At 39.2% G+C, this 24,504-nt stretch overlaps 1 protein-coding gene and 2 pseudogenes across 3 annotated transcripts in view; 2 read left to right on the top strand and 1 right to left on the bottom strand.

Annotated features, from left to right (window-relative positions):
• The first annotated feature begins 6,853 nt into the window (after positions 1-6,853).
• LOC308421410 (SUMO-activating enzyme subunit 1-like) lies at positions 6,854-7,884 on the top strand (annotated as a pseudogene). The gene has a single exon. The product of its transcript is annotated as an SUMO-activating enzyme subunit 1-like (transcript).
• A 441-nt stretch (positions 7,885-8,325) lies between these two features.
• On the top strand, positions 8,326-9,360 carry LOC308421985 (EP300-interacting inhibitor of differentiation 1-like; annotated as a pseudogene). The gene is made up of 2 exons: positions 8,326-8,365; positions 8,875-9,360. The product of its transcript is annotated as an EP300-interacting inhibitor of differentiation 1-like (transcript).
• A 41-nt stretch (positions 9,361-9,401) lies between these two features.
• The window catches only part of LOC308421986 (uncharacterized protein), a gene marked incomplete at both ends in the record, with an annotated part of 98,303 nt that continues 83,200 nt past the window's right edge, over positions 9,402-24,504 (bottom strand). The window contains one exon of the mRNA XM_080918481.1: positions 9,402-9,439. Within this exon, the coding sequence (XP_080774607.1) occupies positions 9,402-9,439 (38 nt within the window). The remainder of the gene's footprint in view (positions 9,440-24,504) is intronic.

The raw sequence follows: 24,504 nt of genomic DNA on the forward strand, positions 1-24,504 counted from the left end.
TTGGATATTTTATTATTTCCATTTCAAATGTTATCCCCTTTCCTGATTCTCCCCTCTCCCATCCCCCTTCCCCTGCTTCTGTGAGGATACTTCCCATGCCACCCAGTCCCACCACACCCTGGAATTCCTCTACACTGGGGAAATGAGCTTTCACAGGACCAAAGAGGTCTCCAACTATTAATGCCACACAATGCCAGTCTCTGTTACATATGCAAATAGACGCATGGGTCCCCCCATGTGTACTCTTTGGTTGGTGTTTTAGTCCCTGGGAGATTTGAGGGGAGTCTGCTTGGTTATTATTGTTGTTATCATGCTCTGCCTGACTTATGATTCCGTTCTTCTCCCACTCTGCCCACTTTACTTTAGGTTGTGGTTTATAATTCAGGACATATTGAGCTTTACTTGATACCAGGTTTTATATTTCATAATGCATAAAATTGGTAGAAATCACCACCAATTGTGCTTACATTAAATCACACATGATGTACTATAAAGATTTCTGGGAATCCTAGTCATTATATCTAAATACATTCAACATGTGAAATATGGTAGGTAATGAAGATGTAATAATAGTAATTTTTTATTTTAAAGGCCTCTTACTAGGTAATAGCACTCTTTATTTTTTGAGGACTTAACATATTTCAGCTTGTAGGAATACAAACCTGTGACAAAATGCATCTAGTTTACATTACAAAACAATAAAGAAAGTTTTATCTGACTCCTCTCTGTAGAAGCACAGAGATTCTGTGCTTAGTGGGATGTTCTTGGGCCTTGTCCTTCCTATTTATGAAAAGGGTATTGAAGTACTAAAGTATCATATAGTTCAATTAATTCATTCCTCTTTCTAATCAGGTTATTCCCTGGAACAATCAATTTAACCCTAATCCCACACAAGAAAGAAATGGGTTTTCATTTATTCAAAGTGTAAGAGTCACATAGGATAAAGGAAATGCATACACCACTCTTGGTCTTCAAGGTTTTTTTTTTTTTTTTTTAGGGATGAGACAAAAATAACATTTCATGTTTATTTTATAGATTTAAAGACCTTTAAAAATGTCTTAAATTGAACATAGGCATTCATGCCTGTAATCTCAGCATTCAATATGAGGAGGCAGAAAGAATGCCCTCATTTAAATAGTGAGTTTCTAGCACAAACAAACAAGGAGACTAAAAAACAAATCAAATAACCTCACACAACTTGGGGCAAATATATTTTCTATAATTATTTTATTCTTAAATCCATATAAATGCGAGATATGATTAGTTGATTCCTCTTTTTATTTTTTAATAGAACAACTTTATTTTAAAAAACAAAGATAAATGTACAGATTCTAAAAGCATTTTTGCATAAAAGTATATGAATATGTTTTTGTCAGTACTTGATTTTTTTAAAGGTTTGATAGTATCACTTAAAATCTTACTGCTTACAATGAGCATAAAGTACATGTAAAACAAGATGTAACCTGGAAATAGTCGACCTATTCTTGGTGTGTAAAGATTAAGCATAATGATTTTTCTTTTCTGTTCTTTTCTTTTGTTTCCAGCCTTTGTTTTTCTTGAACTTCATATAGTCTGTAAGCTGTTTCTCCTGTGTTCAGAGATTTCTGAGGTTAGTATCCAATTATCAGTGACTGCATATTATGTCTGTTCTTTTGTGACTGGGTTATCTCACTCAGGATGATATTCTCTAGATGCAGCCATTTTCTTAAGAATTTCATAAAGTCATGGTTTCTGATAGTTAAGTAGTACTCCATTGTGTAAATATACCACAATTTTTGTATCCATTCATCTACTGAAGGACATCTGGGTTCTTTCCAGCTACTGGCTATTATAAATAGAGCTTCCATGAACATTGTGGTGCATGTGTCTTTGTTGTATGTTGGAGCTTCTCTGGGGTATAGGCCCAGAAGTGGAATAACTGGGTCTTCAGGTAGTAATATGTCCAATTTTCTGAGTAACCGCCAGACTGATTTCCAGAGTGGTTGTATCAGTTTACAACCCCACCAACAGTGGAGAAGTGTTCCCCTTTCTCCACATCCTCGCCAGAATCTGCTGTCATCTGAATTTTGAATCTTAGCCATTCTGAAAGGTGTGAGGTGGAATCTCAGTTTGCATGTTTATATGGCCTTTTTGGTGTCTTTGTTGTTATTAAAGACCAGCCTTAGTCCATGTTGATCTGATAGGATGCGTGGGAGCATTTCAATCTTCTTATATCTCTTGAGGCTCATTTTATGACCAATTATATGGTCAATTTTGGAGAAGGTGCCATGAGGTGCTGAGAAAGTGTATTCTTTTGTTTTAGGATTAAATGTTCTGTAGATGTCTATTAATTCCAATTAGTACATAACCTCTGCTAGTTTCACTGTGTCCTTGTTCAGTTTCTGCTTCCATGATGTGTCCATTGATGAGAGTGGGGTGTTGAGATCTCCGACTATTATTGTGTGGGGTACAATGTATTTTTTGAGCTTTAATAGGGTTTCTTCTATGAATATGGGTACTTTTGTATTTGGAGCATATATGTAAAAGTTTGAGAGTTCCTCCTGATAAATTTTCCCTGTAATGAGTAAAAAGTGTCCTTCCTTATCTTTTTTGATAACTTTTGGTTGAAAATCTACTTTATTCAATATTAGAATGGCTACTCCACCTGGTTTCTTGGGGCCGTTTGCTTGGAAGATTTTTTTTCCCAACCTTTTACTCTGAGATAGTGTCTGTGTTTGTCTCTGAGATGAGTTTCCTGTATGCAGCAAAATGCTGAATTATGTTTATATATCCAATCTGATAGCCTATGTCTTTTTATTGGGGAATTGAGTCCATTTATGTTAACAGATATTAAAGAATAGTGGTTGCTGTTTTCTGCTATTTTTGCTTTTAGATGTAGAATTGTGCCTATGTGTCTTTCTTCTTTTGGTTTTCTTGATTAGCTATTTTCTTATTTTTACTAGGATGTGGTTTCCTTCCTTTTATTGGGTTTTCCACCTATAATTTCTTGTAGTGCTGGGTTTGTGGTCAGTTATTTTGTAAATTTAGTTTTGTTTTGGAATATCTTTGTCTCTCCATCTTTGCTAGGTATAGCAGCTTGGGCTGACACTTTTCTTCTCTTAGTGTCTGCATGATGTCTGTCCAGGCTTTTCTAGCTTTCATAATCTCTGTTGAGAAGTCGGGTGTGATTCTGATTGGTCTGCCTTTATATGTTACCTGACCTTTTTCCCTTACTGCTTTTAGTATTCTTTCTTTGCTTTGGGCACTTGGTGTTTTGACTATTATGTGTTTGGAGGAGTTTCTTTTCTGGTCCAACCTATTTGGAGTTCTGTAGGCTTGTTTTATGCTCATGGTCATCTCATTCTTAAGGGTAGGGAAGTTTTCTTCTACGATTTTTTTGAAGATATTTACTGTGCCTATTAGTTGGTATTCTTTGCCCTCTTCTATTCCTATTAACCTTAAGTTTGGTCTTCTCATTGTGTTCTGGATCTCCTGGACATTTTGGGTTAGGAGCTTTTTGGCTTTTGCATCTTCTCTGACTGTTTTGTCTATGTTTTCAATGTTGTCTTCGGCCCCTTAGATTCTCTCTTCCATCTCTTGTAGTCTGTTGGAGATGCTTGCATCTGTGACTCCTGATTTCTTTTTTTCAGTTTTCCATCTCCAGGGTTGTCTCTTTTAGTGTTTTCTTTATTGTTTCCATTTTCATTTTCAATTCCTTCTTCAATTCCTTCATCTATTTGGTTCTCTTTACCTGTTGTTCTTTGATTTCTTTGAGTGTTTTTTATGTTTCCTCTTTAAAAGCTTCTATTTGTTTATGGTTTGTCTCCTGTTCTTGTTTAAATGTGTTATTCATACTCTTCTCAGAGATCTCCATCATCATCTTGAGGTGTGATTTCAGGTCTGAGTCTTCTTTTTCAGGAGTGTTTGGCAATCCACTGCTTGCTGTGATGGGATATTTGGGTTCTAATGTTGCCAGGTTGTTTTGGTTTCCATTACGTAAGTTCTTTTGCTTTCCTCTTGCCATCGTATTGTCTGTGATTATATGTGGTCTTGTTGTCAGTGATTGGTTCCCATCTCTCCCATGGTCCTGGCCTGAGTCCCTGGATCTCCGCTGTTTTAGGGAGCAAATGGCTTGAGTGTTTGGTCCTCATGCAAGGGCCTTCTGGGCGAACATGGAGTCCCTAAGGCTTTCCTGGACCAACTGGAGGGCTGAGCCTACCGTGGGCTAGGCCTAGCCCTCTCTGTGCCCCAGCTACTCACAGCAAAGTCTCTCCAGGCCTATGTTCCTGGATCTCTGCTGTTCCTGGTGGCAAATGGCCTGAGCATTTGGTCAGCATGCAATGGCTTTTCAGGCAGATTCCAAGTCCCTATTCCAGGGTTCCTGCTCCCCTGAACCAATGGGGAGGTGCATGCTTTCCACACGTTCAACCCATACCTCTCCGCGTCCTGGCCACTCACGGTGCAGTCTTACCAGATCTGTGTCCCTGGATCTCCTCTGTTCTGAGTGGCAAATGGCTTGAGCATTTGTCCACACGCAAGGGCCTTCCAGGTGAACACCAAGTCCCTACGGCAGAGTTCCTGCTCCTCATGGACCAACCAGAGGGACTCACCTACTGTGGGCTAGGCCTAGCCTTCTATGAGCCCCACCTACTCACAGTGCAGTCTTGCCAGGCCTATGTCCCTAGATCTCCGCTGTTCCCCATAATGATAGTATATTATATATGAAAAATAACTCTATCTTTCTAAATCTTTAGGTAAAGAAAAACAGTATTCAAATAAAAAAGTATGAATAATTTTATTTATTTAGATTTACAAAATGTTTAGAAATGAAAATTTTCAATTAATTAATATTCTCAATTAATTGATAGTAATTTCTTATAGTAGTATAATTTTTTAAATAGCTACTTTTTACAATCTCCTAATTTCAGAAATGTTGTTACCTGAGAGGAAAAGGCAAAGTTTCAATTAGATTTGAGTGCCATTTCTCTAAACTTCCTACTCAATACAGGAAAATCTGCACACTTTAGGGAGTCATTTACAGGTCATCAACTAAGTGTGCTACATACAAAAGAATCAAAGTGAATGCAGTAAACTACTAAGTAAAAGAACAGGTAAAGTTTGACATTTCAAATGATTTATATTTAAAATTGTGAGCATTTTAATAAATTTAATTAACAATTTTATTAATTATCACTCACAATTCATAAATCCAGCAATAGGTAAGACTGTACTTACAACTGTTTTATCAGCAGCTATATGAGGTATAAATTAACATACTTTCTGTAATCATTCTCTTCCCAAACATGAGGAAATGACATTAACAAAATAGCACATGAATTTTAATGCGAAACCTTTCTTTATGTTAGCATTTGGTTCTACTCTAGTTTGACTCTTTGAACTTAAATCATTTTTGTGTTGTGTGTGTCTCTGTGAGTTTTTACATGTATATGAGGGTATATATGTCAGTGTGTGTGTACCTTTTCCATTGTATGTATGAGTGTAAATGAGTATATGTATTCGTGTGTGTCTGTGTGTATGTGTATGTCCAATTGTATGTGCATGTGTGAGGTGTGTGTTAATGTGTGTGCCTGTGTGTGGTGTGTATGTGTGTTCACATGGGGGAAATACATGTGTGTGAGTGTGTGGGTTTGTGCCTATATATTTGTCTGTGTGCATTCGAGAATGATAGTGTATGTAAATATCTGTGTGTGCATATATGTGTAAGTGTGTATACCTGGGTATATTGTGGACGTGTGAGTGTGTGAGTCTTTATCTCTTTGTGTGTGCATGTGTTTGTATGTCTGTGTATGCATGCAGTGTCTGAGTATGTTTGCATGTATGTAGTGTGTGGGGGGGGGTGTAGGTTCACACGTGTCTCTGTGTGGTGTGTGTGTTTGCACCTATGTATGTTCTGGATGAATGATGTTAGCTGATCTTTAAATTTCTCTTTAATTATCTTCACACATCAAGACACACAGTTATGTGAAGTTTTTCATTTATATAGTTACAATAAATTCATGAAACATATATTTCAACATCCAGGAAGCTTTGTTGAGTTGTTTTAAATGACAACTTGCCACAAATCACCTGTAACCAGAGCCTTAACTGTGGGATTCTCATCAGGTTTGCTATTGGAGATGTCTGTGTGGTATTTTCTTCTTAATTGTAGTAGAAATACACATTATGGGTACCAGTGTCCCATGGGATGAGTAATGAGACTAACACTGAACAAACAAGATGCTCTTTTGGTTGGTGGTTTCGTTCCTAGGAGCTCCGAGATGTCTGGTTTGTTGATATCATTGTTCTTCCTATGGGGTTGCAAACCCCATCAGCTCCTTCAGTTCTTCCCTTCACTCCTCCATTGGGGTCCCCACATTCAGTCTGGTGGTTGGCTTCGAGCTTCCTTCCACATCTGTATTGGTAAGACTCTGGCAGAGGCATGGGAATGTTTTTACCAGGCTCCTGTCAGCAAGCCCTTCTTGACACCAGTAATGATGTCTGGGTTTGGAGTCTGTAGATGGCATGGATCCTAGATGGGTCCTTCTCGGGATGGCCTTTCCTTCAGTATCTGCTCCATTCTTTGTCTCTTACCCATAGAAGGGCTCCTGATTCCAGTTGCACGTGTAGAAGAAGATTGCCTTATCTGCCATCAAAGAGAGGAGAAGCCTTTGAAAATGTAAGAGCTCAATGTAGCAGCATAGGGTGACGGTATACTGGTGAGGTGAGAGTAGGTTGGGTAGTAGGAAAGCTCCCCATGGGATATGGAGTTTGTGGAGGGGAAATCAAAAAGGAGGACGACATTTGAAAAGTAAATAAATGGGGCTCTCTGCTGGTGGTTAGCGAGAGCAGAGCGGGACAGCTGAAAGCCGGCGCCATGGTGGAGAAGGAGGAGGCCAGTGGCAGCGTCGGCATCAGGAGGAGGCGGCGCAGTATGACGGACAGATCCGCCTGTGGGGACTGGAGACCCAGAGCGGCTTCGAGCTTCCCGGGTGCTGATTGTCGGCATGAGAGGACTTGGGGCTGAAATTGCTAAGAATCTTATCCTGGCAGGAGTGAAAGAGCTCACCATGATGGACCACGAGCAGGTTTCTCCAGAAGACCCTGGAGCTCAGTTCTTGATTTGAACTGGGTCTGTGGGCCCAAATAGGGCCGAGGCCTCTTTGGAACGAGCCCAGAACCTCAACCCCGTGGTGGATGTAAAGGTGAACACCGAGCATATAGAGAAGAAGCCAGAGTCCTTCTTCACAAAGTTTGATGCGGTGTGCCTGACTTGCTGCTCCAGAGATGTCATCATTAAAGTCGACCAGATCTGTCACAGAAACAGCATCAAGTTCTTCACAGGCGATGTCTTTGGGTACCATGGGTACACCTTTGCAAATCTTGGAGAGCATGAATTTGTAGAAGAGAAAACCAAAGTTGCCAAAGTTGGCCAAGGAGTGGAAGACGGACCTGATGCCAAGAGAGCGAAGCTTGACTCATCTGAGACAACCATGGTCAAAAAGAAAGTGCTTTTCTGCCCTGTAAAAGAAGCGCTGGAAGTGGACTGGAGTGGAGAGAAAGCCAAGGCTGCCCTGAAGCATACTGCCCCAGGCTACTTTCTGCTGCAAGTGCTGCTGAAATTCCGCACATATAAAGGGAGAGACCTTACTTCTGATAGCTACAATGAGAATTTGGAGCTACTGCTGCCGATACGGAATGATGTGCTCACTGGGCGTTAGTCCTGACCTGCTTCCCGATGACTTTGTCAGGTTCTGCTTCTCTGAGATGGCCCCAGTATGTGCTGTGGTTGGAGGGATCTTGGCACAGGAAGTTGTGAAGGCCCTGTCTCAAAGGGACCCTCCTCACAACTTCTTCTTCGATGGCATGAAGGGCAGTGGAGTTGTGGAGTGCCTTGGTCCCCAGTGAGGCTGAGCCTGGGTGAGCAAGCCACCGCGTCACTACCCTCTCCATGAAGGCACATCGGGATTGTTTTCCTAGAACAAGAAGACGTCACCCTGCGTTTGTCCTAGCAGCTGTCAGGGACCTGCGGGCTCCTGAGTCTGAGCACGTGGCACCCTGCTGGCATTGCAGCCTAGTGCTGTCACTGGGGACTGACAGCGCCTGGTAAGAGCATCATACTTTGTGATGTCAGTTTCTTGTCACCTTTTGGAGTTAATTTCTTTCTATAGGTCAACAGAGAGGAGCAGGAAGTCAGCAGCGATCTGAGGCCCAGAGCCTCTGAAACTTCTGCCTGGAGAACTGAGAACAGCCCTCTGTTATTGGCCCTTCCTCAGGCTTTAGCTGGATTTTGGAAGGGAGAGACTGTCACCCAGTTGTCATGACTTTTTGGTTGTCAGCTTTAAGTGGATGAGCCATCTTTTCAGCCCAAACAGTTTATTTCTAAAAGGTAGGTTTAATGCTAGGAGCTGTTATGCAGGCTTGTAATCCTAGAAATTAGGGTGCTGGGGCAGGAGGATTGCTGTAAATTTCAAGGCCAAGCTGGTCTACATAATGCCAAGAACCTTTCTCAAAATATCACAAAAGGTGTGTTCCAGAGTTAGGGTGGGGCACTGTCGCTGTGTCTCCTGGTTCTTTCTGAGGGGAGGGAAAGCCGAGCTGGTCTGGTCTTCTTCTGGGTAGGGGGCACTTTGTATAATTTGTAGATTCCCTTGGTCCTTTGATAAGGAATGAGAATAAAGAGCATTCCTCTCAAAAAAAAAAAAAAAAGAAAGAAAGAAAGAAAGAAAGAAAGAAAGAAAGAAAGAAAGAAAGGAAAGGAAATAAATAAAATAACCAATAAAAAAAGAAAGTAGGTTCCAGTTCTTGAGTGGATTCGGTGTAACCAGATCCTGTCTCTGATTTCCCCACTATGAGGAACTATAACCTAGAACTGTAAGACAATTTCCTTTCCTACAGTATGTTGCTTTGTCGAGAAATTTGATCACAGTAACAGAAAAGAAGCGGAGATGGCCGAGCTTTGTGAGCTGTACGAGGAAATCAACCAGCTGTAAATGGAGATAAGGAGGTAGGCGACGGGGTCCGCGGGCAGGCCCCGGAGGAGGGCCCCATGGAGGAGGAGACCGGGCCATCCGCCGCCCGCGCCCAGCACGGCCTCTTCCCCGAGGCTGGCGGGGACCTGGAGTTTGATGATTGGGAGGACGACTAAGACTTCCCTGAAGAGGAGGGCTGGAGTGGCGTGATGCACAGGGCGTCCGCCACGCTGGAGAAAGCCAACAAGGTGTTCCTGAGAACGAGCGGATGATGCCCTGGATGGCGGGTTTCAGGCAGAGCAAGAAGAGCCCTTTTGACCAGCTACCTTTTATGGAAGAGCTGTTTTCGCTGATGGTTGTCAATCGACTGACCGAAGAGCTCGGTTGTGGTGAGATCATTGATGGAGACTAAAGGCTGACTAAAGAGGAGGAAACTACCTGAGAGGGAGAGATTCAACACTCTGCTGTTTTGGGGTTCATTCCAAATAGTTCTGTGCAAAAAAATATAAACAGTTGGTTTTTGTTTCTCGGAATAGAAGACAGGACAGTGAATGACCGTGCGTTGTGGAAAGGAAGAAGTGTTAAACCTGAGGATCGCGAGGAGAAAAGAGCAAATTACTCCTTGTTTGGTCTCACAGAGGCTCAGCAAAAACCTCAGGTTCAAACTGTTAATCGAGATGATTTTCCTTACGTTGGAGAACTTTCTTGTGTTGAGCTTTTGAAAATGTTTTGAAAGAGTACATTGTGACTGCCTGGTACAAGAATCTAATGAAAGAATGAGGAAAAATACGTCCACAGGATATCCTTGATTCGAACTAAAAGACTATTGGAGAAAAAAAAGACTTTGCAAATTCTTTTTTGTGATTTATACACATCTAGTTATCAAAAGCTAAATTTTGAGGTTTAAGATTAGTATTCATCAACCCCAAAGGTTAAATCAAAGTCAATGTGTGAATAAATGCGGACGTGTTATCATGTGTACTATCATCTTAAAATGTGTTATAAAAGTTTCTGGAATTTTGACTGCACATGTATTTTCATGATTCATAAAGCTACTGTGATCTCTAATCAATTGTAATGATTTTCAAAGTAAAGAAAAAAACAGGATGTCTTTTTAAGGTTTTATGTTAATGCATTAGATAAAATGTATAGGAAAGCTCAAAGACAAACTTTTGAATACCCTTTTATACTAGAGAAATTTTGCTTGGTGTTTTTTTACCTCGACAGGTGGTAAGACTATAACTGAAGTTCATATTGTAAGAACTGTTTGCAAAAATTGTCAAGTAAAAAGAAACCCTACCTGTATCTGTATAAGGTTTATGAGCTATTATGCTGTCAAACTTGAAGGTTTTAAACCTACCCAGAAGTCCACCTGGGTGCCTGATGTTTGTATTCTCTCTCCTCATCTCCCTCTCTCCCTCTCTGCCCCTCTCTCCCCCTCCCCCTCCTAATTATGCTTGGCGATAATAAATTTTCTTTTTCTTTGTAAAAAATAAAAGAAAGAAAGAAAAGAAGCTATAGCAATAGTTAACTTTTTTAAAGTTACATGATCACTAACTAATCTTACAGATAAAATTCAAAATGTACTAGAAATATGAGTAGGGCAATGGCCAATGAGTAATATATACAATCCTGTATATTGTATATACTTTCTAAGAGAGAATAAAGTTGTAATAGGTTATACCAATTGGATTTTCAAATTACTGGTATTCATATATGGACTTAAACAATCATTCAGTGTTTACCCAGCAGTAAATGACCATCCTATCCAAAATTTTTCAACATGCAAATGCACACAATTTTGCGAGGCTCATAGTTAAACTCTTGTTACTATATATACATTTTCCTAACTTTGTGAATCCACTTTACCATTTTCCATTAATACCTCTGATTTTCCATTCAGCTTATCTACAACATAAGTTTTTTTTTCCTTTCCCTTATTCTAGGATAAAGCCTTATATATCATTGGTGTGTCTCGGGTTTAAATTACTTCTTTCTTTTGAAGGTTAAAAATCTAATGAGCAAATTCAAAACAGCTTTTCATTATTTTATATTTATTCTTCAGCAAAATTATAGAAGACAATTTCCCTACCCTTAAGAACCAGATGACCATGAACATACAAGAAGCCTACAGAACCCCAATTAGACTGAACCAGAAAAGAAATTCTTCTTGACACATAATACTCAAAACACCAAACATTCAAAACAAAGAAATAATACTAAAAGCAGTAACAGAAACAGGACTGGTAACATACAAAGGCAGACCAATAAAAATTCCACCAGGTTTTTCAACATAGACTATGAAAGCTAGAAGATCCTGGACAGACGTCAAACAGACCCTAGAAGAACAAAAATTCCAGCCCAGGTTATATCCAGGAAAACTCTCAATTAACACAATGGAGAAACCAAAATATTCCAGGACAAAAGCAAATTTACATAATGTGTGTCCACAAATTCAGCACTACAAAGGATAGTAGAAAGAAAAATCCACCACAAACAGAAAAACTTTACCCTAGAAATATCAAGAAATCAACCTTCTTGCAACAAAATCAAAAGAGGAAAAACACAGAAACATAATTCAACCTCTAACAACAAAAATAGCAGGAAATGGCAATCGCTATCTTTTAATATCTCTTATCATCAATAGACTCAATTCCCCAATTAAAAAAAATAACATAGACTATCAGACTGGATGCTTCAATAGGACCCAGCATTTTGCTGCATACAGAAAACTCATCTCAGCAACAAAGACTGGTAACACCACAGAGTAAAAGGTTGAGAAAAATCTTTCCAAGGAAATGGTCTCAAGAAACACGCTAGAGTAGCCATCCTCATATTGAATAAAATAGATTTTCAACCAAAAGTCATCAAAAAAGATAAGGGAGGACACTTTTTACTCATCAAAGAAAAATCTACCTATCAAGAAGAATTCACCAACTCTTTATGTTAAAAGTCTTGAAAGGATCAGCATATCAAGGCTCATACTTAAACATAGTAAAAGCAATATACAGCAAACCAGTAGTCAACATCAAACTAAATGGTGAGAAACTTGACACAATCCCACTAAAATCAGGGACTAGATAAGGCTGCCTACTATCTCCCTACCTATACAGTATAGTACTGGAAGTCCTGGCCGGAACAATTAGACAATAAAAATGGTCAAAGGGATATAAATTGGAAAGAAAGAAGTCAAAATATCACTATTTGCAGATGATATGTCAGTATACTTAAGTGACCCCAAAAATTCCACCAGAAAACTTCTACAACTCATAAAAACTTCAGTAAATTTGCTGGATATAAAATTAACTCAAACAAATTTGTAGCCTTCCTCTTCTCAATAGATAAACAGGTTGAAGAAAAAAAAACTAGAGAATACCCTTCACAATAGTCACAAATAATATATAATACATTGGTGTGACCCTAACCAAGTAAGTGAAAGATCTGTATGAGATGAACTTCAAGTCTCTGGAAACGGAAATTCAAGAAGACCTCAGAAGGTGGAAAGAGCTCTAATGCACATGGATTGGAAGGATCAATATAGTAAAAATGTATATCTTGTCTAAGGCAATATTTCTACAGATTCGATGCAATCCCTATCAAAATCCCAACTCGATTCTTTATAGAGTTAGAAAGAGAAATTTTCAAATTCATCTGGAATAACAAATGACTAGAAAAGCGAAATGTATTCTCAACAAGAAAATTTCAGCGGGAATCACCATCCCTTAATCAAGCTATATTACGAAGCAATTGTAATAAAAACTGCATGGTATTAGTACAAAGGTAGGCAGGTAGCTCAATGAAACAGAATTGAAGACCCAGAAATGAACCCTCATACATTTGGTAACTTGATCTTTTACAAAGAAGCTAAAAATATTCAATGGAAAAAGGACAACCTCTTCAACAAATGGGGTTGGTTCAGCTGGCAGTCAGCATGCCGAAGAATGCTAATTGATTCTTTCTGATCTCCTAGTACAAAGATCAAGTCCAAGTAGATCAAAGACCTCCACATAAAACCAAGTACACTGAAACTATTAAAAACGAAACTGGGGAAAATGCTTAAAACACATAGGCACAGGGGGAAAGTTTCTGAACAGAGCACCAATGGTCAATGCTCTAACATCCAGATTCAACAAATGGGACCTCATGAAATTCCAAAGCTTCTGTAAGGCAAAGGACACTGTCCAAAAGGCAAACCACCAACCAACAAACTGGGAAAGGATCCAATATCTGACAGAAAGCTAGTATCCCATATATACAAAGAACTCAAGTAATTAGACTCCAGAGAATCAAACACTCCTATTAAGAAATGGGGTACAGAGTTAAACAAAAGATTCTCATCTGAGGAATACTGAATAGCCAAGAAGCACCTAAAGAAATGCTCAACATCCCCAGTCATCAGAGAAATGCAAATCAAAACAACTCTGAGATTCCACTTCACATCAGTCAGAATGACTAAGATCAAAAACTCATATGACAGCTGATGCTGGTGAGGATATGAAGAAAGAGGAACACTTCTCCACTGTTGGTTGGGTTGTAAGCTGGTACAACCATTCTGGAAATCAGTCTGGTGGTTCCTCAGAAAATTGAACATTGTACTATCTGAAGACCAGCTATTCCACTCCTGGGCATATACCTCAAAGATGCTCCAACATATAATAAGAAAACATGCTCCACCATATTCATAGCAGGCTTATTTATAATAGTGAGAAGATGGAAAGAATCCAGATGTCCTTCAACAGAGGAATGGATACAGAAAGTGTGGTACATTTACACAAAGGGTACTACTCAGCTATTAGAAACAACAACTTTACAAAATTGCTAGGCAAATGGATGAAGCTAGAAACTATGATTTTGAGTGAAGTAACCCAGTCACAAAAGAACACACATGATATGCAGTCACTGATAATTCGATACTAGCCTCAGAAAGCTCTGATACCCAAAAAACAAATCACAGACCTTATGAAGCTCAAAAAGAAAGGAGGCCAAAATGGGGAATCCTCAGTTTTTCTTTAGAAAGGAGAACAAAACACTCACATGAGGAGGTACAAGATCAAGTGGAAGAGCAGCAATTAAGAGGGGATGATTCAGGGACTGACTTACTTGAGGATCCACCCCATGTGCAGCCAGCAGGCTCAAGCAGAATAGCTATTGCTTGGAGATGCTTGATAAGTAACAATATAGGGGTGCCTCTTCAGAGGCTTTGCCAAAGTCATGCAGCTAAACATGCTTGCAGCCAACCATCAGACTGAGTATAGGGACTGCAGTGAAAGTGCTGGGGGTAGAGGATGAAAGAGCTGAAGGTGGTGAGGCCTCATAAGAAAAACAACATTGTCAACCAACCAAATCCTCCACAACTCACATGGACTAGAACACAAACCATTGAGTATGCATTGAGAAGTCAATGGCTCCAGTTGCATATGAAGCAAAGAATAGCATTGTCTGGCATCAATGTGAGAAGATTCCTTTGGTCCAGGGAGGACATGTTTTTCCAAAAGAGGAATGACAAGGAACTGAGGTGAAAAGAGTGATTGAGAGCTAGTGTACCTTGTGAAGACAAGTAGAGAAGGAGGGGAGATGAGAACATGGTGGGTAAAGGAAAAAATATTTCAAATATAAATACAAAGAATATCTAATAAGATTTTTAATTTAAAAAAATAAAAAAGAAGTAAAATATTTAACTGAAAAAAATAAGATGAAATTTTCAACATCCCTAGTCATCAGGGAAATACAAATCAAAACCACCCTAAGATTACACCTCACACCAGTCAGAATAACTAACATCAAAAACTCAGGTGACAGCAGATGCTGGTGAAGATGTGGAGGAAAAAGAACACTCCTTCATTGTTGGTGGGATTGTAAACTTGTACAACCACTCTGAAAATCAATCTGAAGGTTTCTTAGAAAATTGGACATAGTACTAACTGAGGACCCAGCTATACCACTACTGATCATATACCCAAAACAAACTCCAACATCTACCAAGGACACATGCTTCACCATGTTCATAGCAGGCTTATATATAATAGTCAAAAGCTGGAAAGAACCCAGATGTCCTTCAACAGAGGAATGGATACAAAAATTGTAGTACATATACACAATGGAGTACTACTCAGCTATAAAAACAATAATTTCATAAAACCCTAGGCAAATAGATGAAACTTGAAGCTATCATCCTGAGTGAGCTAACAAAGGAATACTCATGGTATGTACTCACTTATAAGTGGATACTAACCCAAAGAGCTTAAATACTCAAGAATCAATTTATACAACTTATGAGGCTCAAATAGAAAGAAGGCCAGAAGGCAGATGCCTCAGTCCTTCTTAGAAAGAAGAACTAAACTTTCAAGGGAGGAAATAAAGGGACAAATAGAGGAGCAGGGATTGGATAAAAGATTCTCTAGAAACTGCCTCACCAGGGGATACAGCCATATGAAGCCACTAACCCAAGCACTATTGCTAATTCCAGGTAGTGTGCTGGCAGGAACATGATATGAATGCCTCCTCAGAGGCTCTGCCAGAACCATACTGATACTGAGGAGGATACTTGCAGCTAAGCATCAGACTGGACATGATGACCCCAATGAAGGAGCTAGAGAAAGGACTGAAGGGTTTTCCAGCCAAGAGAGAGGGCCTGGTGACCACCACCAGGACTCAGGACCTGCCAGCATATGGCTGAAATCCCAGAACAACCTCACAGGTGCTTTCCCACCTGAACCCACTGAGACAGAACCTAGTCACTGCCATCAGAACTCACTGCCTGCCCACAAAGAGCAAAACACCCAGGAACAATCTTCTTCATGAGACCACAAGCCGTCAGACACACAGTAGAGACAAGCTCCAGTAAGAGGCAATAAGACCATCTATAATTACAGACAAGAAGATGGCAAGAGGAAAGTGCAAGAACCTAAGAAATGGAAACTAGGACAACCTGGCAATATCAGAACCCAGCTCTCTCACGACAAGTAGTAGATTTCCCTACACACCAGAAAAACAAGATAAAGACTTAAAAATCATACTTCATGATGATGATAGAGATGTCCTAGAAGCACATGAATAACTTCCTCAAACTATTACAAGAGAACCAAGATAACAGACATAAACAAATAAAAACCCTTAAAGAGGAAACACAAAAATCACTCAAAGAGCTACCGATAAACTCAACCAAACAGGTAAAGGAAAAGAAACGGAAATAGAAACAATAAAGAAATCACAAAAAAAGACAACACAGGAGAGAGAAAGCCTAGGAAAGAAATCAGGAGTCATAAACACAAGCATCAACAACAGAATACTAGAGATGGAGGAGAGGATCTCAGGGGCAGAAAACAATGTAGAAAATATTGACACAAAAGTCAGAGAAAATTCAAAATCCAAAAAGATACTAACTCAAAATACCTAGGAGATCCAGGACAGAATGAGAAGATCAAACCTAAGAATAATAGGTGAAGAAGAGAGTGAAGACAGTCAGATTGACCAAGATCCAAAACTCAGATGACAGCAGATGCTGGCAAGATTGTGGAGAAAGAAGAACACTTCGCCACTGCTGGTGGGGTTGAAAACTGATACAACCACTCTGGAAATCAGTCTGGTGATTCCTCAGAAAATTGGACATAGTACTACCTGAAGACCCAGCTATTCCACTTCTGGGCATATACCCCAGAGAAACTTCAACAAACAACAAAGACACGTGCAACACAATATTTATAGCAGCTCTATTTATAATAGCCAAAAGCTGAAAAGAGCCCAGATGTCCTTCAGTAGATGAATAGATACAAAAATTGTGGTACATTTACACAACAGAGTACTACTCAGCTATCAGAAACAATGACTTTATGAAATTCTTAAGAAAATGGATGTGTCTAGAGAATATCATCCTGAGTGAGATAACCCAGTCACAAAAAAACAGACATAATATGCAGTCACTGATAATTGCATACTAACCCCAGAAACAACTCACAGACTGTGTGAAGTTCAAGAAAAGAAAAAGAGGAAAAAAAGAAAAGAAAAAAACATTATGCTTAATCCTTACACACCAAGAAAGCTTTGACTAATTCCGGGTTACATCCTCTTTTACATGTACTTTATGCTCATTGTAACTAGTAAGATTTTAATGCACACTGGTACTGGTACCGAAATAGGCACGTGGATAAATGGAATAGAATAGAAGATCCAGAAATGAGCCCTCACACATATGGTCACCTGATTTTTGACAAAGGAGCCGTAAACATTCAATGGAAAAAGGACAGCCTATTCAACAAATGGTGCTGGTCCAACTGGCACTCAGCATGCAAAAGAATAAAAATAGACCCTTTCTTATTTTCTTGTACAAAGCTCAAGTGTAAGTGGATCAAAGATCTGCACATTAAACCAGATACACTGAAACTATTAGATGAGAAAGTAGGGAAAACCTTAGAACACATAGGCACAGGAGAAAATTTTCTGACCAAAACACCAATGGCTCAAGCTCTAAGGTCAAAGATTAACAAATGGGACTTAATGAGATTGTAAAGTTTTTGTAAGGCTAAGGACATTATCAAGAAAATAAAATGGCAGCCAACAGAATGGGAAAAGATATTTACCAACTCCACATCAGATAGAGGCCTAATATCCAAGGTGTACAAGGAACTCAAAAAGCTAGACACCAGAGAATCAAACAACCCTATTAAAAAATGGGGTATAGAGCTAAACAAAACGTTCTCAACTGAGGAATAACAAATGGCTGAGAAACATCTAAGGAAGTGCTTGACATCCTTAGCCATCAGGAAAATGCAAATCAAAACAACCCTGAGATTCCACCTCACACCAGTCAGATTGGACAAGATCCAAAACTCAGATGACAGCAGATGCTGGCGAGGTTGTGGAGAAAGAGGAACACTTCTCCACTGTTGGTGGGGTTGTAAACTGATACAACCACTCTGGAAATCAGTCTGGTGATTCCTCAGAAAATTGGACATAGTACTACCTGAAGACCCAGCTCTTCCACTTCTGGGCATATACCCCAGAGACACTTTAATATACAACAAAGATACATGCACCACAATGTTCATGCCAGCTCTATTTATAATAGCCAGAAGCTGGAAGGAACCCAGATGTCCTTCATTAGATGAGTGGATACAAAAATTGTGGTACATGTACACAATGGAGTACTACTCAGCTATCAGAAACAATGACTTAACCAAGTTCTTAAGAAAATGGCTGCATCTAGAGAATATCATCCTGAGTGAGGCAACCCTGTCACAAAAGAACAGACATAATATGCAGTCACTGATAGTTGGATGCTAACCCCAGAGGCTCAGGCTGCCCCAGAAACAACTCACAGACTGTGTGAAGTTCAAGAAAAAAACAAAACAAAACAAAACAAAAACCATCATGCTCAATCCTTACACACAAAGAACACATTGACTAATTCCGGGTTACACCCTGTTTTACATGTACTTTTTGCTCATTGTAAATAGTAAGACCTTAATGCAGAGTATCAAACCTAAAAAAAAGAAAGAAAAAAGCCAAGCACTGACACAATTGTATTTGTATACATTTATGCAAAAACTGTTTAAATTTTTTTCTTTTATCTTTGTTTTTTTAAATAAAGTTAAAAAAAAGATATGAGGCTGGAAGAAAGGGTGAAGCTACACTAAGTCTATAGCTTGATATTGTCTTAAGTTTTCATATAAATTATCTTATAATAATAAACAATAATAATTTTTAAAAAAGATTTTAATGCACACTATCAAACCTTAAAAAAAAGCCAAGCACTGACAAAAATATATTTGTACACTTTTTTGCAAAAATGCTTAAAATTTGTACATTTATCTTTGTTTTTTAAAATAAAGTTGTTCAATAAAAAAAGAAGAGGGTGAAGAATATCAACTAAAAGGCACAGAAAATATCTTCAACAAAATTACAGAAGAAAACTTCTATAACCTGAAGAAGATGACCATGAACATATAAGAATCATACAGAACTCCAAAAAGATTGGACTAGAGAAGAAATTCTCCCAACACATAATAGTCACAATACCAAATGTTCAAAACAAAGAATACTAAGAGTAGTAAGGAAAAAAGGACAAATAAAATATAAAGGCAAAGTGATCAGAATTACACCAGACTTCTAAACAGAGACTATGAAAGCTAGAAAATCCTTGACAGACATCATAAAGACCCTAAGAAAACGCAAATGCCAGCCCAGGTTACTATATCCAGAAAAATTCTCAATTACCATAGATGAAGAAAACAAGATATTCCAGGACAAAAACAATTTTACACAATTTCTGTCTAAAAATCAAGCCCTAAGAGGATAACATATGGAAAAATCAGACAGAAGAAGGGAAACTACACCAAAAGAAAAGCAAAAATATAATCATGCAAGAAAACCAAAAGAAGAAAAGTACACAAACATAAGTCTACCTCTAGCAACAAAAATAGCAGGAAACAACAATCACTATTCCTCAATATCCCTTAATATTAATGAACTCAATTCTCCAATAAAAAGACAAAGACTATCAGACTGGATACATAAACAGAATTCAGCATTTTGCTGATTACAGAAAACTCATCTCAATAAAAAAAGACAAATACTACCTCAGAGTAAAAGGTTGGAAAAAAACTTTCCAAGCAAATGGTCCCAAGAACCAAGCTAGAGTAGCAATCTTAATATCGAATAAAATAGATTTTCAACCATAAGTCATCAAGAAAAGACAAGGATGGACACTTTTTACTCATCAAAGGAAAAAAATCTATCAAGATGAACTCTCAATTCTGAACATCTATGCTCCAAATACAAGAGCACAAACATTCATAAAAACCTCTACCAAAGCTCAAAGCATATATTACACCACACACAGTAATAGTGGGAAACTTTAGCACCCTACTCTCATCAACAGACAGATCATGGATGCAGAACTGAACAGACACACAGTGAAACTAACAGAGGTTATGAATCAATTGAAATTAAGAGACATCTATAGAATATTTCATCCTAAAACAAAAGAATATACGTTCTCAGTACCTCATGGTACCTACTCAAATAGATCTCAACAGATACAAGATCGAAATAATCCTATACATTCTATCAGATCACCATGGACTAAAGCTGGTCTTCAATGACAACAACAACAACAAAAAGCCCACAAACAATGTTCTTCTACTCAATGACAGCTATGTCAAGGAAGAAATAAAACATAAACTAAGGACTTTTTAAAATTTATCGAAATTGAAGAGACAACATATGCAACCTTATTGGATACAATGAAAGCAGTACTAAGAAGAAAACTCATAATGCTGAGTGCCTCCAAAAAGAAACTGGAGAGAGCATACACTAGCAGCTTGACAGCACGGCTGAAAATGAGATCGACCTACTATAGTCCCTGGGAGAAAAACAGGTAAATCAGACAATCACAGAAAAGAGAAGGGTAAGATATCAAAACATTAATAAATTCAAAAACAAAGGGAGTTGCTTGGTTAACAGCTCTAGGTCAGTAGTGCCCCCCACCTCCCACTTCATGAAACATCAGAATAACTGCCAAGTACAGAGATGACCACCATTGATAACCAAGACATCTTAGCTACATAGGTCAACATACTAGTTACCAACACTGAAGGCATTGGCAGGTCTCTCCTCATCCTAGTCCTTGGAGCTATTTAAGTTAGCTGACAATTTTCTTTCTCCACCTGCCTCCCAGCCTGTCCCTTACCCCTGATGGCCAGGCCCAGTCACCTGTCATTCCTGTCTTGGTCATTGCTGCCATTCCTTCCAAGTTTCAGTCTTCTCTGAACCATGGCAACATCACCCAGGCTAGCAGCCTTATGGATCTTTCTGAAGGCTTTGTAGTTTTTGAGCTGTCTGTGGGAACAGAGGCTAGAAGCACCCCAACATGGTTTCCCTGGGCCAGTGGAGGATCCAGAGAAAGAGTGCCTTCGATTCCAGCAGCACAAGAATTTGTTCATAGTGGAGCTCTCTACCCACCCACCCCGAGTCACCCCAAACCCTCCCCTCCCTCTTAGCTGTTGGTCATCCTCAGAAGCAAGACACTGATATAGATCTGAAAGAGGTATTTTCCCCACTGCCAACAACACCAGGACAAAGCATCCTCAGGCAAGCTCAGAATAGAGTCCAGGCAGCACAAGTACTCCCGTTAACTGAAGCCCATTCCACTGTTGCCAAGCAACACATCTAGACACAGGCATGCGCACTCCAATGGGAAAGTCCAACAGCTATGATAGGGGTTCTCCGCACACTTGCTGGGCATGCACAAGACCTGATCTGGTTATTTTGCTTACAAGCTCAGTCTATCATGGCCTTGGCCCTGAGAGGCCAGGCCTTTGTTGGAGACCTCTCAAGCCTACACTGGTTAAGTTTCCAAGAATATTTTTTCTAAAATATGTCAGTAACCCAGTCCTTTGCCTTCATTTCTAAGGAAAAAAGCCACTAAGGCCAAACTACTGTCTATGGGGATTTAGCTGAAGTCACCAGGCAAGGAAGGTGACTTTGATGACTCCACATTTCTTCTCCACACAGTGACAAGAGCATCACATTTCCTTTTTTGTTTGTTTGTTTGTTTGTTTGTTTGTTTTGTTTTTCTCTATTTAATAGACAGTAGGCCAAAGAAGAGATAAAGAAATCAAAGACTTTATAGAATTCATTGAAATTGAAGGAACAATGTAGACAAACTTATAGAAAAGAATGAAATCCATGCTAAGAGGAAAGTTCATATGCGCCTTCATAAAAGTATTGGAGATTTCTCATAATAACAATTTAAATGGACATGTAAATTTTAGAAAAAAGAAGCAAACACACCCAATAGAGTAAACAGAGAAAATAATCAAGCTCAGGACTGTTACCAATTAATTAGAAACAATAAAAGACAAAGGATCAACAAAACCAGGAGCTGGTTCTTTCAGGAAGTCAACATGATAGAGAAGCCCTTATCCAAATTTAATAAAAGGCAGAAAGATAATATTCTTATCAAAATCAGAAGTCAAAGGGAAGCATAAAAACAAATACTGGGGAAATTCAGTCTTGCCTGAAAAGCCTACACTCCACAAAATTGAAAAGTCTAAATTAAATGGATGATTCTTTAGGTAGACACTTACCAAGTTAAAATTGTGATCAGGTAAATTAATTAAATAACCCTATAACTCCTAACAAAATAGAAGCAACCATTAAAATCTACAGGCTCACAGACTGAGGTCCCCATTTTTCAGGCAATACAGACTCGAGGGCCAAGATCATCCTCAGATCCCACATGATAAGCAGCCAAAATAACTGAGGACCGTATTCAGGTGTCATAGATGTGTATAGCACATTCCACAAGTCAGGGATGGACACAGAAAGAAATTACTAGGAAGCAGACTGAAGAGAAGCCCAAAATAGTCTTAGGGTGTCAGTGAAATGATTCAGTGTGTAAAAGCATTGGCCCTGCAAGCTTTTTATTAGCTGTGATGGCCTTTTTGCAGTCAGCCACACCCCAGAATCCTTGGTCCTTCTTTTAGGCTCCAAGAACCTTCAACTATGAGGTGACAGGGATGCTGAGGCTGGGGTCCTGTCCTGAATACTGCACTCTGCCAAGGACTTGAAAAGGGAGCCTCTCGGCAGCTCTGCCCAGACCCCTCATACCCACTTAGCTTTCAATCCACACACTACCGCAAACCTAGATCACAGGCCCTGCTGTTTATTCAGGGGGTAGGTTTGGGGTGATCTTTTATCTCAGGTTAGTTGAGTTCTAAAGGACAGGTTGGTGGGCCAAATGGTCCAGTAATTTTTTACTCCAATAATCCTGTATAAAAACACACAACTCAATTATTATATTTATAACCTATATGCCTAGATTGGGCAGATAGATCACTCTACCAATTTATTCCTCAGCTATGAGAACCCTGGCTACTTGCAGCTATTACAAGCCATGTTTTTCTTCTCCATCTTCCTTCCACGGCCTCTTTTCTAGTTTTCTGAGACCTCCTGTCCTCTTTTTCTTCCCCTTCCTAATCGTACTCTCTAACCTTTATTTGATCAGTCAGAATGAGGAGAACATTCAGTGGCATCACCTGAGTATGTGATCTACCCTCCTCTGGGGCAGCCCTCCTTGAGGAAGCAGAATAGACATCAGAATACAAACAGCACCAGGGCAGCGCACAACATTGTTCTCCTACCGATCTGAGACAAGCTATCCAGATAGAAACTCAGTCACCCTGAAGAGCCTGACACAGGGCCAGTGCAGTGTGTGAGAGACCTTGCCACAGATCAGCAAGGGCGGAATACCCAGTCCCTTAGAAAGAAGGCTGTGTGTGTGGTGTGTGAGCCAGTAGTGGAGGTAGGAATGCAGTTCAATGGAGAGTGCTTACACACTTCCATCTAGCATCTATCCCCACCACTTCATAAGACTGGTATGGTTGTACATGCCTATGACCCCAGAACTCTGGGTAGATGGAAGAGGATCAGAAGATCAAGGACATTTGACATTGTGAGGCCAAGAGAACAAGAAAATATCTAAGCAAGAAAACCTTACCACTTTTTTTTTTAAAGAGGGATAAATTTACAGATTTTTAAAGGCATTTTGGCATAACATTATGTGAAAAATTTGGTAAGTATTTAATTCTTTTAGTGATTTGATAGCATGCATAGAAATCCCACTAGTTACCATAAGCATGAAGTACATGTAGGACAGAATGTAACATGGAAACAGATTTTTTGTTGGGTATAGATTAAGCATAATGATCTGTAAATACCAAAAATTGCCACAAAGCTATTATCTTAGCTCTTGAGTTATTAATGATTTGACGTCCAGGCTTACCACACTCTGAGAGGGTGCTATACATTTTTTTTCCGCTAGGAGGGAGTGAGCCTTTCTTTCTTTTTTTTTTTTTTTTTTTTTTTTTTTTTTTTTTTTTTTTTTCTTTCTTTTTTTGGCCTTTGTTTTTCTTTAACTTCATATAGTCTGTGAGTTATTTCTGGGGTGTTCAGAGCTTTCTGGGGTTAGTGTCCAATTATCAGTGACTGCATATTATGTCTGTTCTTTTGTGACTGGGTTACCTCACTCAGGATGATATTCTCTAGATGCATCCATTTTCTTAAGAATTTCATGAAGTCATTGTTTCTGATTGCAGAGTAGTACTCCATTGTTTAAATATACCACAATTTTTGTATCCATTCATCTACTGAAGGACATCTGGGTGCTTTCCAGGTTCTGGCTATTATGAATAGGGCTGCTATGAACATTGTGGTGCATGTGTCTTTGTTGTATGTGGGAGCTTCTCTGGGGTATATGCCCAGAAGTGGAATAACTGGGTCTTCAGGTAGGACTATGGGCAATTTTCTGTGGGACCACCAGACTTATTTTCAGAGTGGTTGTACCAGTTTACAACCCCAACAACAGTAAAGAAGTGTTCCTCTTTCTCTGCATCCTCACCAGCATCTGCTGTCATCTTAGCCATTCTGACTGGTGTGAGGTGGAATCTCAGAGTTGTTTTGATTTGCATTGTTTTGATGACTAAGGATGTCTAGCACTTCCTTAGCTGCTTCTCAACTATTTGATATTCCTCAATTGAGAACGTTTTGTTTAGTTCTG

This window comes from Micromys minutus (assembly GCF_963924665.1).
Source record: "Micromys minutus genome assembly, chromosome: 6".
NCBI classification, from domain to species: domain Eukaryota; kingdom Metazoa; phylum Chordata; class Mammalia; order Rodentia; family Muridae; genus Micromys; species Micromys minutus.